Below are 16,892 nucleotides of genomic sequence, written 5' to 3' on the forward strand. Positions count from 1 at the left end.
TGTATGTCATTGAGTAAAGCCAGTGGTGAGAAGCATTGTCTTTCTCCTTTAGTCCACGGATAGTTTTTTCTCAGTGTGTGACACTTTCATGGCAACTTTAGAAATCACGCATTTTAAGACTTAATCACAAACTCTAAGAGGATTACTCATGAACTGAACACTAAAAGGAAATAGATCCAAATACAGAACAGATTTCTTGAGTATCATTTCACAACTCATTAAAAAAGATCAAGGGACAAGTTTGGAATGGGATGATTACTTGTAATTTAGTCTACATTATTTAAATTTTAATCCTCATCACTGTATATCAAGACTAAAACTTAATAAATTTATTTTATACAATGAACCTCTATATCTCAAGGCAAAGTTTTTTGTTGTTGTTGTTATTTTTTGTTTTTTGTTTTTTGTTTTTTTTTCTTTCTAAGATTACCTGGGCATTTTAATTCATCTGAGTAGTCCCCACAGTCATTAGACCCGTCACATATCCAGCTTGGCAGGACACACAGTGAGGTCGAATTACATCTTATAAACCCTGTGGTTTTCACTCCAAGTTTATAGAAATGTGTACAGTCTGTATTATCTACAAAGAGGTAAACAGAGAAATGAAAAATACCTCATCTGCAAAGATTACAAGCCTTATATGCAAGTCATAGAAACAAGCAAAGTTAACCTCATTTGAAGAAGTAAGAATGCAATTATCCTACACAACAGGGGTTAATTACATATCAATTCTGGACAAGGTTCAGTGGAACACCGGGCAGTATTCGATGGAATGCCAAAGGTACCCACGGATGAACAAACAAAAGGCAGTGGATTATCTTACTGCAGTTCTTTTCATCTGAAGCGTCTGTACAATCTATGTTCTGGTTGCATCGTGCTGATCTTGGAATGCATGCCCCGTCGGCACAACGGAATTCAACAGCAGCACAGGTGGAAACTGGAAAAACAGGTAAATAAATAAATGGATGGATGAGACCAAAGTGACTCCTCGTTCTAACATCTTCAGTACCAACGGTCCCTGACACACTGTGATTTGACACAGTTTTCCAACTTTGAGGTAGTGGTAAAGCCATATGTTTCAGTGAAACCTGTGCTTCAGATTTTGAATTTTGATCTTTCCCTGGGCTAGAGATATGCAGCAAGATACTCCCTTTTGATGCTGGTCGGCAACAGTGAGCCATGGCCCCCAGTCAGCCACTGTGATCATGAGAGTAAACAATCAATACCCTTACAACCGTTCTGTACCCAGACGCCATTCTGTTTCTCACTTTCAGTACAGTAGTCACTAAATTACATGATATACATGATACTGTATTATAAAATGGACTTTGTGTTAGATAATTTTGCCCAACTATAGCTTAAGGTAGTGTTCTGAGCACATTTAAGATAAGCTAGTCTACCTATGACATTTGGTAGGTTAGGTGTAGTAAATGCATTTTCGACTTCGAGTATTTTCAACATAGGATGGGTTTACCAGAACATACGTGCACTGTAAGTTGAGGAAGATCTATATTTTAACTAATTCATGTGATTTTGTTTGGTTTTGTCTTTTTAATTCTGGGAAGTCAAACTTGACCCATGGTTTCCACCCACACCCCCAGGCTTGGGTCAGATACTTCATATGTCTTCCCCTGTTGAGGTACTTACAATACTTTACTGAAATTGCTTGTGTATATATCCACTCCCCCACTAAGTTATAAGCTCCATGAAAGCAGGAATTGTGCATGGTTCCCATCATAGTATCAGTGTAGCGCTAAGCCAATGTACTAAAACATCAAGTGTTGCTGAAAATTCTTTCTCCTTCCAAGTTCCAAAGTATAAGGTTATAGCACTAAGCATATGTCTGATGGAAGAAGTATGGGGAAATCCCAAACTGGTTACAAGTAAGTGAAACATTCCCTCTGTCAGAAACAGAAACTGAGATGGAGAAACTGCTGAACATTTGCTTTATTACTCAGAGGAAATAGCTCAACCATGCTAGGAAGTCTTCCATGCTATGTTATACTCCTTTACACGGCCATATCACTTACATTTGGTATAGGAAAGATGACTACCTCATGCCAAGAAACATAAATGCACTATGACTTGTCTCTATTGTTAGAAAGTCTGACTTTCCAATGCCCTGCTATGCTTAGATGAAAATCAGTTTCAATATGCTACTGTCATTATATATACCTTATACAGAATAGCTTATGCTTAATCATATATTCATTTCTACTTTGCTCACACATTCATTACCATATAATGGTTTCCAGCAATATGTTGTGAACAGGTGCATGTCATGCTATGTACATTAGATTAACTTAGGTGAGATTTTTATTCCAAATTCAAATTTTCACAGGTTGATTATGTAAATGTACAACCTGAAGGGCTCTTTGACTATGCTACTTTTACTAGTGTTGATATTTTAAAGAGCCTATTTATTTATAAATAGAAATTATATCAATTGTAAATAGTTAAAATGCTACCTTAAGATATGCAAATTTTACTCAAGGGTGTAGATGTCATTTGTATTTCATAATGCACTGTTCTTATTATATTTAATTGTATCTTGCAATTGTATCCTTATTTGTGCTTAAATGATGATTAGAATAAATGTTTTATTTACAATTTGCAATTATAATCGCTTTAGTGTTTTCTTCATTAAAAATAACATCTTATCATATGAAACAGATAATGCTATTATGAGTAGAGATAAATATACTGTTCCAAACAGGAGAAAGAAATATTCTTCTTTTATGTCTAAAATGCAAAATCTCTTCCATATACCTTCCTATTACATTTTACATTCAATATTTTTTCAATAGAAATAGTAAATGGAATACATAACATAGAAAGTAATCATGACAAGCATTTATATTTTGTTTCTTACTTTGCTGTCTGTCAGCAGTCTCTTATTAAGAAGTTGTGTTTCCACATGACTCCTTATAATCCCTTTATTTAGAAGACAGGATTCATTTCTCTGTGAAACAACATCCTAGATAGTGGTAACGTCCTCTAGATGTGGTAATGTCATAACATCCTAGAGTTTCCATCTTACACGCACAGAGGTTAAGGGTTCCAGAAGAATTCCAACTGGAACAATTACAGTTCACCACATCATCTCTAACTCTCCCCAAACGTCCACAGAGCAGCTTCTGTGTACATTGTAGGGAGTCCATCTGAGGGGAGATTGGTGGCAGATAGGATGAAGAGGCAAATAATGACATCACTGACATGAGGATAGCATCTTACATAGCTATGAGGGCTGAAGATCCAGCAGTACTGCAGTAATGGAATTTCAAAAACTGTACTGGGGCTCTCAGGTGAAAGTCAACATAAAGAATACCTTGTGAGAAGAGCAGAGATGTGGAGCAAGTGGAACCCGGTTTTAGATGGAAGTCTGAGAAGAAGAAAGAAAGGAGAAGAACTCTGACTAGATGAAAAGAAATGGGAACTCTGAAGTTGAAATGAATGGCTAGGAGATAATATTTAAAAGAAAGACATGGAGGAAATGATGAGGTAGGGGTTAGAAGCACTAGGTAGAGAGCAGAATATTTGCAGGATGTGTTTTCTCCCATGTTCCAATGAAAAATTGGGCAATGAATCTTGGTGAGGAGGACAGGCAGGCCTATTAGAGTAGGCAATGTGCAAATAGGAAGATGATCCTTCTAGTTCAAATCCTCTCTTCACAGGGTCCCTGACTTGGTATAGAATTTGAGACCCACCAGAGGATTAAGTAGTGTGCTAATACTGGGATTGGACATACTAAGTGTTTGCAGAATTTTGCATATGGCAGGGGCAAGATGGTTGTGGGGATTAACATCTCCAGCAACTCTAAGCAAGAAAGCAGAGGGGATGGGAGAGACCCAAGGGATGCAGGAACGTTATTAAATAGTTAAGCAAATACCTATTTTGCCAAAACCTCTTCCTCTATGTTCCTTCAACTTATTTCCTCCTACTTTGTTTGGTCAATCAAGTATTGAAATTTGTTTCACCCTTAGGGTGATTTTTGAGGGAGAAATATGTTGGAATCTCTAATTTGTCAAGTGAATATGAAAGCTTTCTGACAATTTTTCCTCAGGCTAAAAGTCCTAAAAGAGAGAAAAGAAAATAATGTAGTCCAAATAAAGATAAGCCAAGTGAGAAATACTAGACTTTTCCCTCCAGATAGTCCAAAAGTAAAGTAAGCCTACAAAATGTGAGTGAAAACATACCGCAGCCACCCCAGGAATAGCAATGAGATACTACAAAGGAAGATCTGACAGGGATTGTGGATCAAAGTAGCACTAAGAAAAAAAGTAAAACCATTCTTCCACTCACATACTTTCTTAATTTTACTATTTCATCCACTTTTTTTTATCCCATGTCAGTTCTAATGAGATAAGAAGGATATAACATTGATTGGTCTTTCTGTGGTTTTCAGAACATTTCTTATGAATATCTTAAGTCTATGTTTTCTCTTCCAACTTCCGTGCCCAGCCTGCAGCACAGGGCAGCTGACATGTGAAAAAAAAAAAAAAAAAAAAAAGGTTGGGGGTGGGGGAGAAAGAAAGAAAACATTAAATTTGCTGTCTTCTTGCTCTCTTCTGTTTACTTTCAAACCACATCTTTTCTTTAATTTACTGCTTAGGCTCTAAGGGTATGCAAACCCAGAGGAATGATGATTTCATCTATAAGAATGTTTATCCTTTTCCCTTAGCTTATTGTTTATGGAATCTTCAAAGTGTTGCTATGAACATGTGAAAGAAAGAAAGAAAGAAAGAAAAAAAGAAAGAAAGAAAGAAAAAAAAAAAAAAACCCAACATCAGTTTCCTTCCCATCAGGTAGTCTTAGAACTACTTAGCTTTTTAGTCACCTAAAGGTGTCCAGGTGACCAAGGCAAGCTCATATACTACCCAAGGAGAGTAATTATTAGACCCACCTCAATAGGAAGAGAAGGAGGGATTTCGTGTATTCTCCCCCACTGATTCACCCAGCCTCTCACACACGAGAAGATATCAGAGTGACAAACTTTCTGAACAACTCCTCAGGTTACCCACCTCCACCCCGCCAGATAGGCTGGTATGTAACACTCGGGGGCACTAATAAAAGATTTACAAGAATTTAGGGTTTTGCTTCCCTTCAAAAGGAGAAGAAACCAAAACTGATTCCTTGGAACATCCATTTCCATTCTTCCCTGTGGGATAAGAATAATGATACTATTAGTTACTATGAACAGCTAAACTAAAGAAATAAAAGTGTAGCAGTACTTCAAAAAATTTACAGATGATTCCATCATCGCCTTTCTCCATAGCCTATCAAACTCTATACATTGACTTTTTAGTGTACTAAAGCAGCCAGGGAAAAGAAGTCTGTAACATACAATGGTAAAAATATTAGATTGGCAGCTGACTTATCCACAGAGACCTGGCAGGCCAGAAAGAGCTAATTTAAAATCTTCATGTCTTACTTTATTTACATTTAAAAAAATAATAGGTGGTGTGTGTGTGTGTGCACGTGTGTGCCCACATGTGTGCATGCATATATACAACAAAATACTGCACACATATGTTGCCCCGATGATAGAAACAGAGAAGTATCTAGAAGGAAAGATGCGGAGCAAGAGCTCCTTTTCCATTGTTCCTAAGCCCCTCCATCCTCCTTCTCAAACTTCATCATCTTTTAAGTACTGTAAGGTTCCATTTGTTGGATAAATACACATCTGAATTATAAGACAGACTGGCTTATGGGATATGGACCCAGAGAAGTCTTTCCCCTAGCATGTGAAATGTGACTTATAAAGATACCATGTAACCACACTTAACATGAAAGAAAAATCAAATCCAAAACATACAACTGTAATGTAGTAAACTCTTATCTAAAAACCTACCCAATTGTTTATCCTAAAGGAGCTAGTCCACTTACTTAAATCTATTCATTTCTAGAAATAAGGCGTATGTTTGAGTTCCCATAAGTGCTTTTAGTTTCAAATGTCCTATATTATATGGGAAGAACTTCAAGGCCAAAGTTTTTGTTGTTGTTGTTGTTGTTTTTAAGGTATGCAATTATTATGATTTTTTATACTATTATTATCACAAAAGAAAAGTTTTAACAGAAACCTGATTCACAAATAGAGTAGTTCTTGCCCAAGTATATGGCTAAGATAGCTATAACACAGAAATCAAGAGTTTAGCCTAAGAAAGGGGAAATAATGTTTTGAGTTATTTTCATTGTTATTCAGCAGCTGGAATTGATGATATTAATCAGAATAAAACCGATCTATATTTTTGGAAGACTTATGGCTTCTCCAGAAACATAAGAATTTAATATATACCTACCAGGTAGTAGGTGCTATATTTCATAAAACCCAACTCACTGACCAATTTATTTACCACCTTTGAAATTTTTTTTTTCATTTTTTCAAGAAAATCCACACTAACTTATTAACTTCCCATGGTCCCTTTGATGACTTTTGTCTTAAAATCTACTTTCTGTATCTTTTGTTCAGTTCCTTCACATTCTAGCTTGATATTTTTATCTTTAACCTAGTTTAATATCTTTATTATATTCTCCTTTCCTGCTTGCAAATAACTGATAAAACATGTCCTTTTGGGGGGTCTACTTCTAGTTTGCTTTCCTCCTTTCTTCCAAATACTTATCCATTTTTCTCTACTTATTCCCAGTATCTTACTATATTTTATCACTTATCCATTTTTCTCTACTTATTCCCAGTATCTTACTATATTTTATCATTCTTTTATCTTCTATAGGTAATATGAAATAACAGCTGATTTAAAATCTGCACGAGTATTTGGCTCTTCCTAAACTAGTGTCAGCCTTAGATAGTAAGCTACTCAAGTGTTTGGCTAACGTCGTACAGTCTAAGGTGGCCGAGTAACTTCTGAGCCCTCTTCTAGCTCCAGAATGGTCTGTGTCCATTCTGTCCTCTTCCACAAATCTGCATCACCTTCTCCTGCGGTCTGTCTGTACTTCACTATTTCCTTTACCATCAGTCTTTTCTAAAAACAGACTTATTCACTCTATTTACTTCTTCGCTATCCATTTTCTGTACCAACTCGAGATCTGGCTTTTCTTTACCATTCCACTGAATTGACTTCCATGAAGGCAACAAAGAGATTATCTCCTATTTTCCAAATTCAACGACTGCCTAGTCTATACTGGCCTTCTTGCCTTCCCTTAGCACATTAAAATGCTAACTGATCCTCCCTTCTTAATAATAATAATAATAATAATAATAATAATGCCTTATGAAGATCTTTCCATTAGTCCTGTGATTCACTTCTCCTTTTCTTATATTATTAATGTCTTTAATTTTTTATTTCAGGAGGTAATTCTGATGTACTCCCCTACAACTATTATTCTTACCTCCTCTGAGCTTTCTCTCTGTATTAAGTCCAAAATTAACACTTCTATTCTAAATCTACCACCAGATCTCTATCTATCTAAATGTCTCTGGGACATTTCCATCTGAATGTCTACAGGTGCTCTATTGTCAGAATGCAAACCATCTTTATTATCATATCCCTGATCCCACATGAATAAAAGTCCTAAAAAAATAAATTTAAAAATTAATGAAAGACAAATAATAATGTAAGAAGAGGGGGAAGAGTGCACGAAACTTGTCTATTCTTTTCCATGTTTTCTCTATCTTTATTACACAAGAAGACCTGTTATGCCACCTTTCAAAATTCTGTTTTTTCTGTCTCTCTTCTTTTTATTCTTAGCTTTGGCTGCTTTGATAGCCTCCTGTTTTACCTTTCTCATCTCAGCATTATAGTTTTCATTTGCACAAGCATAGTGACCCCCCCCCCAGTTTTTTGAAATGTAAATTTGATTGTATTGGGTTTCTTTTAGACCTTTGGTAGGTAACTTTTTGGTGACTACAAGGTAAAGTTCATGTTCCTTAAAATGGCATCAAAAACACCTTCAAGTCCTATCTCCTTCCTTTCACTTGCCTCCCTTGCAAGTGAACCACTTGCCAATATGCAATCTGGCTCTAAACAAATCAAAGCATTTGCAGCTTTCAATGTTAGTCTCTCTACGTGGAATCACCTTCTATTTTGATCATTCTACCTTATTTATACTTTATTCCAACCCTCCCCTCAAAACTTAATTTTTTTAAAAACTTATGTTTTTATCTCTGCAATCATAAAACCTGATATACACCTTCATCGCTTCAACTATTTTTATTTGGAGTTTGAACTTCATAAGGGCAGGCAGAGGACTTATTAATTTTATGTCTCGTCCTTAATGCATTTTACCCAATGAAATATGTTGGGGAATGAAAATTTTTAAAGGAAATTGGTTCAGAAAAATCTGTCTGGGGGCACTTGGCTGGCTCAATCGGTTAAGTATCTGCCTTCGGTTCAAGTCAGGATCTCCGGGTTCTGGGATCAAGTCCAGAAGCAGCAGCAGCAGCAGCAGCAGCAGGCTCCCTGCTCAGCAGGAAGTCTGCCTCTTCATCTCCCACTGCCCTTTCCCCTGCCCATTCTTTCTCTCTCTTTAATAAGAAAATAAAACCTAGGAAAAGAAAAGAAAGGAAAAGAAAAATCTGTTGCATCCAGATTTTAAGAGTCCTTAAATGTCAGACTAAAAAACGTGTTGTTTATTCTGCAAATATAAAGACTCCATTTGTAATTCTTTATCAGGGCCATGATAAAAACAAAAAAACAAAAACAAAAACAAACAAACAAAGAACAAGGTGAATGCTTACATAGTATTTTTTATATGCCAAGTTCTGTTCTGATTTTATTTAATATTAATGTACTCATTTAATGATTGCGTCTTTTACAGCTTGAGAAATTGAGGCAAAGAGTGGTTAGATATTTTACCCAAAGACACAGAGACAGCACTGGGGTCGAGGTTCTAACCTAAGTCATCTGGCTTGCTGCTTGGTGTCAGTACGCACTCAGAACACATTTAGTAAAACATTACAGTATGACTACAACTTGGTGATTAACTAGAAAGAGTAGAGGCAGGGAGACCAGTTAAAGGACTATTCTGTTTATCTAGTCTCAAGGCAGATTGAAAGGGAAGATATTTCAAAGAACTGGATGATTTACTGATACATGGACTTATGGATTATAAAATGGAATAGAAAGAAAAATCAAGGATAACACCAAGGTTTCCTGTCCAATTGTTAGGAGAAGAATGAGGTCATGCAAAAAGCAGAGCACTGAGAAGTGAGGGGGAGCATTCTCGGAGCAGTACATTCACTGTTCCATATTCTGGAACAAATGTCCAATAAACACGGCAGTCGAACTGAAGAGGTGAGAAATGACAAGAGTTTTGAAGTGAGCAAAGGGACAGAAACAGAATAGAGATTGTACTCATAATTTCAACACACTAAAATAACTCCCCTCCAACAGCAATTAACAAAGTGTGCTCTATCGGTCCTGGCCGGGGCCATATACCAAAAGGGTGAAACTGTGATGCACTCAGGAATACACTACAGAAAATGTTCAGGAAACACTTTGCATAATATTCCTAGGCTGATGCCGCATATATTTACCTTTACAGTCCAATTCATCAGAATTGTCGCCACAGTCATTTTCACCGTCACATAACTTGCTGTGAGGAATGCAACGACGGTTGTAGCAGGGTCTGAAACCTCGTCGACAGCTTCTGTTTTCTTATAAAGAAAAATAGAAACATCGTTGGAGGTCTTACAGAGATATTTTTACAAAAAAGAAAATCACAGATGAGTTCTCATTTCATAATGATGGGATCGTGGATCTACAAAAGCAGCACTGAGTGTGATCAAAGCTCTAGATTAGAATATTCATGCATTATCAAGGAATTCATTCATTAAAGACCGTTTGACTAAGTGCTTTAACTTGAGTGATTCATACTTGGAGATCTGTTCAAATTATACCCACATTATCATTTCTGATATTTGTGTGTCCGTACAGAAGTAAACATATATTCAACTCTCAAGAAATAAGTCTTTACCTTAATAGTCACAAAGACACTCTCAACACCTATCTCCTATCTCCTTTGCATTTCATAAGGCTTTTATAACAAGAAAAAAAAATAGTGGCAAAATATGTATTCCTGAACCAGTGAATCAGAGGCTTACCTAATATCCTAAATTTCTCTTAAGCATCATCTAAAAATTCCTGATTTCCTAAGGAGAAGAATAATTACCTTCTGAATTCTGTTTACCTTAAAGAGAATCTCCTGACACTTTCTGATTTCAGGCAGAAGGTCCTAGCTGTCGTTTACTGAACACCAATTTTGCGCCTGGCTCTATAATATGGAGCAAATGTAAACATCCATCTGTTTATTTAGTGCTGTAAGCCAATATTCAAACTAAGTTTGTTTTGTAGGGAAAAACTAAAATATGGAGAAGTACCCTTGCTCATACTGGTCATACACTAGTGGGTTTAGGAATGAAGATTTAACTTTGGGTGTGATTACAAAGCCTAGAATCTATACCTACGGTTGTCAAACTAGCCCACAGGCCAAATGCAGCCTTGTAGCCTGTTTTTGTATAGCTCTGACACTAAGAATGGTTTTTATATTCTAAAATAGTTGCAAAACAAATTATTTTAAATAAAGGATATTTCATAGAGAGCATTTTTGACCCACAAAACCTAAAATACCTAACTAGCTAACCCTTTGCAGAAAATGATTGCCAACCCCTGTTCACGTCACTATTATCTTGTTTCTCAGAAGGTAAAAATAATGTGAAATATATTCCTAAGACAATTCATAATAAATGCAAATTTTCAAGCTGATTATTATTACATTTTTATATCCTTTAATATTTTCATAGCATATAGGACATAACCACTCAAATGAATACGCCATTCACTAAAGTTTTAGTTACAGATCAATTATGGGCAGATTACATCTGACTATGATTTTAACTGAAAATCTGTGATCCTGTAACAAAATGAATGAGAGGACTGTCTGCGAATTTCCCAAACTCTTCCCTCCTCTTATTTAAATCACTTTTGATTATTTAGGAATAATTTTTATCTAATCGAACAAAGGAGGAAAAGTATAAACCAAATATAGCAATTTCATGTACAGATTCCTGAATTTTACAGAGCATACAATACCAATACTCTAATACTATAGTACAAAAATAAATCATACCAATTTAGAAATAATCTGGAACAATTCTAGAGTAACTATTAATCATTACACATATTCAATATTCCAGAAAAAATATTGTGATGAAGGCTAGTATCAGTGGCTTACTGGGCTCGGAAAAGCCAATCTCTACTCCCCTGAGAGAGTGAAAGTTTGACTATCACTTAATGTTATCACTTAGTGTCACCTACAGAGGCATAGCTAGAGGAATTCATGCTTGATAAGGAGGATGGCTAATGCTATCAGCCTTTGAACCCAAAGACACTAACCCTAAGCCAATCCTGGAGGCAAGAATAAGGACAACACTTTGATATCAACTCAACAACATGCTATTATTGACTGATAAGACTTTTGTGCAGGGCAAGCTTACAATATACACCAATGACTAATAATTCTGGCTTACATTTTTTAGGAATGTAAACCTAAAACCTATCACTTCATGATAAGTAAGACAGCTTAAATAAAGGCCCCTGTTGTATTTAAACTTGCACTTTGTAGGTGGAAAGCCATGAGAAAGCTCATGGGGAAACCCCATGAGCCGTGGGTCCTAAATAGGACATAGGGAGTCTCATTTAAACAAGAACAGAAGGCCAAAATCAATTACCTTAGACCTACATGGTAATGAGCTACATTAAGGAAATCATACATGTGAGCTAAATGGAGACAATCAAGCTCAAAACTATGAAAATAATTCCAAACTTCTCTCTGAAGTGAGGACATGCATCATATATGAGCCACTTACCACAGTAGAGCAGTTTTTCATCTGACTTATCCTTACAGTGAGGCACGCCATCACAGGTGAGCTCATAGTCAATACACTCTCCGTTTCCACACTCAAACTCTGAATACATGTTGCAAGATGAATTTTTAGCTGAAAGGGAAAAAAAGTCTACGTTTTGATTCAATAACAAACATTTCTAGTACCATAACATCTCTTTCCCTTAATCTTCATTTTTCTTTTCTACCTATTTGTATATTGGGGTAATTATTTTGTGACTGTATATGTGTGGAAAGAAGGATGGGCTTTGGGGGAGTATATTTATGCATCTTAGCATAGCCTTCTACCTTAAAAATAAATACTGAAAAAGAGCCAATCAAAGGATCCCTGTACATATGGAGAGAGGATTTTTTATGTGTGTGTTTTCTTATTAGAAACTACATTCTTCAACACATTGGAATTTTCCAGAACACAGAGTTCTCAGTTTTCTTTCTTTGTTTTTCTTTCTTTCTTTCTTTCTTTCTTCTTCTTCTTCTTCTTTTTTTTTTTTTTTTTTTTTGAGTACAGTTGATGCTCAACTTATTTCAGGTGTAGAGTTCTCATTTTTTAATCTTGCCTTGATTTGTCTCATCTAAATCTCCCTCCAGCTGATCTTCCTCCCCAACTACCTTTTAAAGAAGTCTCTGTAGGAGTTTTCATTGTTCAGAAGTACTGGAATTGCTTAAAGTATCCTCATCAGCCTCTTTTAAATATGGTGAGAGGTACTGGAGGCGGGATGGCCACACAGGGCCAGAGACTACTCCTTGAGATGCAGAGGAAACTGTGGGTTGAACTGGGGGAGGCCGAGCACCTGAAAAGCATGTGTAAGAGAAGCTTATGGGCTCCAGATGACCACTGCCATATGTCCCATTTCTAAATCTCAAGATTTTCTTAAGAAATTATAAGTTTGAGTTTTTAATGTGACTTGTCCAATCTCTGAGACCAGACTAATAGCAACAAAGTAGAAACAAACAAAAACCATCTTTCTATAGCTAGGTTTCATCCCTGGAATCCCAGTATGTGACCCTTGTTTTAGAAAGATCTCTCCTGGGGAAAATGGACCTATTTTTATTCTGAAGCAATAGATTTACCAATAGTCATTTAGAATGCAATTCTGTTCCTGCATTATATGTTGTTTGCTTGCTTGTACTCACTCCATTGCTCATTGAATAACTGTACAGTGAAATCCAGTCATACTAATTATATTGGAGATAATTGGAATTCATTTATCTCTACTAATGCAGAAAACATAGCTTAATTTTATAATTTACTATCAACTTCTTTTCAAAGTTGTATTTTAGAAATATTCAATTACATGGCTACTAATACTACTTGAAGTTTACAGTGTTTTATTTCTTTATTGTTCCTAAAATTTATCTCATTTTTACAGGTTATCTATTTATCTACCTATGACTTCTAACTGAACTCTTTCAATGTTCATTTTTTTCTTCACTTTCCAAAACAAATTTTTTTTTTTCTTAGTGCAGTCTAAATTTGGTAGGGTAGAAAGTTATTTTAGAGAAAGTAACAAAGAATTTAAAAGTCTAAAAATATCATTAACTTCAAAGGAACAAGTGTTAAGAAGGGTACTGACATTACTGCACACGATCACATTCAAGCATGAACTGAACAAAATTCACTTACTGAGAGGCTACTGACTTTCCCCAACTTACTATCTACTTGAAGCATATCTTGTTTAACTTCTCACTTCTAAGGAAAACTGTTATGATTGAAAATGCAAATTTTTCTTTTATGATCATTATGCCTTTGAGGGAAAATACAACAAAAATGTTCTTATTATGTAAAATCAAACCTTATATAAGCACAATTCTTGCTTAGGTATGTTCAATTGAAATAGCGTTGAGTATTTTATGTTTCTTTGCAGAAACAAAAATGTGGTTCAGCTGTCCTCTAATTCTCTTACAAGGTAATTACTTCAATTATATTTGTTATTCTTATTTCGAGTGTAGATGTTGATAAGGTTAGGAACGTTGTGTAAAATGGAATTGCCTCATCTTTCTGTCAAGAGTTATGACAACACATGTTTTTCCCTCCCCTGTCCTGAGGGAGGTGTTAATAAATGGCCTTTCACCCCTTCAACACTGCCATTAACATTCATGAACTGCTCTGGATGAACTAATTCAGATGTGGACACAGATATGCCAGAAACATCCTCATTTCCCAAAGATGGATTTGACAAGAAGTCACTCTCCAGCCTCTCGGCTGGACCACAGGATTTCAATATGAATGCACCATGGATACAGGACGCTTCTATAAAGGTCTGTCTCCTCTGAGGAATCCAATATCACTCTATAGTTGCATGCGGATACAACTGTGCTTGTTTAAAAGATAGTTTTCTTTCTGATTCATTCCCTCTCATCAATAGAGAGAAGCAGGTGGCTTAGTAGGGACAGATGTATCTAATCTATTTTGGAGCAAGGACAGGCATCCACTGTATACAAATAAGCCTTGCTGTTTTGACTGAAGGCATTGCTTTTCTACTGGCCTGGAGTGACCTGTGAAAGAAACATGAGTGATTCTGATGCATCACTAACACTCCAGGCTTACAGATGGCATCCGATCCAGACCATTACAGCTGAAACCACAAAAGCAAACTGAAAGAGAGAGTTTAAACAATTGCCTGAGCAATTCAAGGAAGTGTTAGGTTACTAGGAAATACGGGAATTTGTGGCCCGAATTATTAAAATTGGCTGTCTTCATTTAAAGTTCACTGACCAATTGCATCACTCCCTTGTTTGCTTTGGCACAGTCTTAAATAGGAGTCTTTTACTTCTTTCACTAAGAGGTGCCCCTCGGATTGTGGTACCAATTCACAAAGCAAAAAGATATGTGTATATTCTTATCTTAGGTGCAATTGTTTTTAAGGTAAAGAAAATGATATTAAAGTGCTTGTATTAGAGTACACAACAGATAAAACAGATCTTCCTGGTAAATAAAGACCAAAAGAATACAGAAGATAAACATGGAATATACTTCTACCATCTTGATACTTATTTTTATAATGTATACATACTCAACTCTGTTGATTTTCTAAAATGAAGATCTAAGATGAGGATACAGAGAAGAGGGAAAAAAGGCAAAACAATAGCCACATCCTGAGAGTGAGTTCACCAGTCCCCAAGATGTTTGTCTCTTGTCTTTTTTATACACAGATAGTCTTAATGTTAAAGATAAATTAACATTCTTTATGTTGCTGGCTAGTTTCTCATAGCAACATTGGAATACTTGAACTCTTATTTATTTTGAAAACAGTTTGAAAACTTAGCTGCTAATAAGTGTATACTGTAATGGTACTAATTAAAGATTGTAATGCCTTTTGGGAGGTATAAACATCATGCAAGGCTGCAATGTTACATTCTTAATTAACTGTTTGGAAATGATTACAAATAAGCTGCATGAGCCATTCTCTCTCATTTACATACTGTGACGGACTGAGTGGTTTTACTACAAGGCTACTGATCTACTGCCTGTATATTGGTTTATTTCAGCTTTAATTAATTTTGCTATTGACTTAATTCTCAAAGTTGTAACCACAGCTTTTCAGATGATTTGCCGGTATTTCTTTAACTAATCCAACACCTCCCAACCCGCAATAGGGGGTACACCGTTTGTCACTGTTCTGGTTATCATTATCTATCTTATGGGTTACAACTAAGTCGAATGGTGAATCAAGTTCTTTTTAGAATAGAGAGATATGTCAACTGGGCATCTAAGATTGGAGGAGAGTACAACTTCATGAACATTAAAACAATTTCAATGTCCATGTGTACTTTTTTTTTTTAAGATTTTATTTATTTACTTGACAGAGAGACACAGCGAGAGAGGGAACACAATTCAGGGAACCCATGTATGCCTTTGAGTAGCTGTATCATATCACATTTCAATTGTCTTTACTTACTCACACATCTGTTGTCATCTAGCAATATTCGATCCCCTCTGCAGGAACAATTTACTCTCCCATTAGGAGTTAAAAGGCACAGGTCATGGCAACCTCCGTTTAATAAGGAACATGGAGAAAGTTCACCTGCAATGAAGAGACTTTATTGTAACATTTTATATTGGATTTCTATTCCATGATAGATAGAAATTAATAGCAAACTGTTACGCTGCCCCCATCTCTCAGAGATATAACCAAGGAAGATTCAGGACTTTTGAAAATCCAAACATCACAAGAGATAAGAACGTTAGAAAAACATGTCACGTCAGTCATTTCATCATCTAAAACAGTAGTCAAGGATGTCATGGCTTCAAATAAACTAGTATCACCTAACAACATACTGACACTTCAGGCTGCAATTTTTGTAGGTGTTCCAGTGATTAAAGCTCTTTTAAGCCCAGATGTAAGCTTATTTACCAAGAAGTATTATTTTCACGGAAACAACTTGATTTGAATGTTCGAAGATTGAGAGTGAGAGAGAATAAATTTCCCAGAAACGAGTGATTAAAAAGGAATTGTTCTTCTGTTGATAAATTAAGATGCTCAAGGTAACTTCTGTAGTTACCTTGAGCATTTCAGATAATTTTAATACATTGAGTAGTCAAATCCTGAACACTACCCCAGGAAATTTAAGAAAACAAAATTCAACTAAGTATTACTAGAAAACATAATTTTTTGAGAGATTATATTGTTAAGAAATACATTTAGTTTCTAGTGTAACTTACAGCTATTGGTGTCATTGGCAACAGCTATGATTCCCATTGGTTGATGTGGAATATCAGAACGAAGAATTTTTGTATCTCCCCCTGTGTATTTGTTGGAACGCAGAATAGCTCTTCTTCCCCAGTCTGACCAGAAGATATAATTGTCATAAACAGCTAAACTGAGGAAAGTTCCTGGCCCAGATTTAACAATCACCTGAAATAAATTTAAATATATATATATTTTAAATGAATATGTATATCTTCATCTTCATCTATTTTTGCTTCAAAAATTAAAAAAATAAGATTAAGCAATAAAAAATAATCAGATAAAAATGCATTTTACTAAATGTATTATCATAAAATTCTTTATAGCTTTATTTTAAATATTTTA

At 35.6% G+C, this 16,892-nt stretch overlaps 1 protein-coding gene across 1 annotated transcript in view; it reads right to left on the bottom strand.

Moving 5' to 3' along the window:
• LRP1B (LDL receptor related protein 1B) overlaps positions 1-16,892 on the bottom strand; it is a 1,916,825-nt gene that overhangs the window by 282,122 nt on the left and 1,617,811 nt on the right. The window contains exons 44-49 of the mRNA XM_082690181.1: positions 16,523-16,715; positions 15,759-15,884; positions 11,825-11,953; positions 9,494-9,613; positions 824-937; positions 431-580 (exon numbers count right to left, since the gene is read on the bottom strand). Coding sequence (XP_082546307.1) covers positions 431-580; positions 824-937; positions 9,494-9,613; positions 11,825-11,953; positions 15,759-15,884; positions 16,523-16,715 — 832 coding nt within the window. The remainder of the gene's footprint in view (positions 1-430; positions 581-823; positions 938-9,493; positions 9,614-11,824; positions 11,954-15,758; positions 15,885-16,522; positions 16,716-16,892) is intronic.

The sequence above is a fragment of the Mustela nivalis genome, assembly GCF_964662115.1.
Source record: "Mustela nivalis genome assembly, chromosome: 11".
NCBI lineage: Eukaryota > Metazoa > Chordata > Mammalia > Carnivora > Mustelidae > Mustela > Mustela nivalis.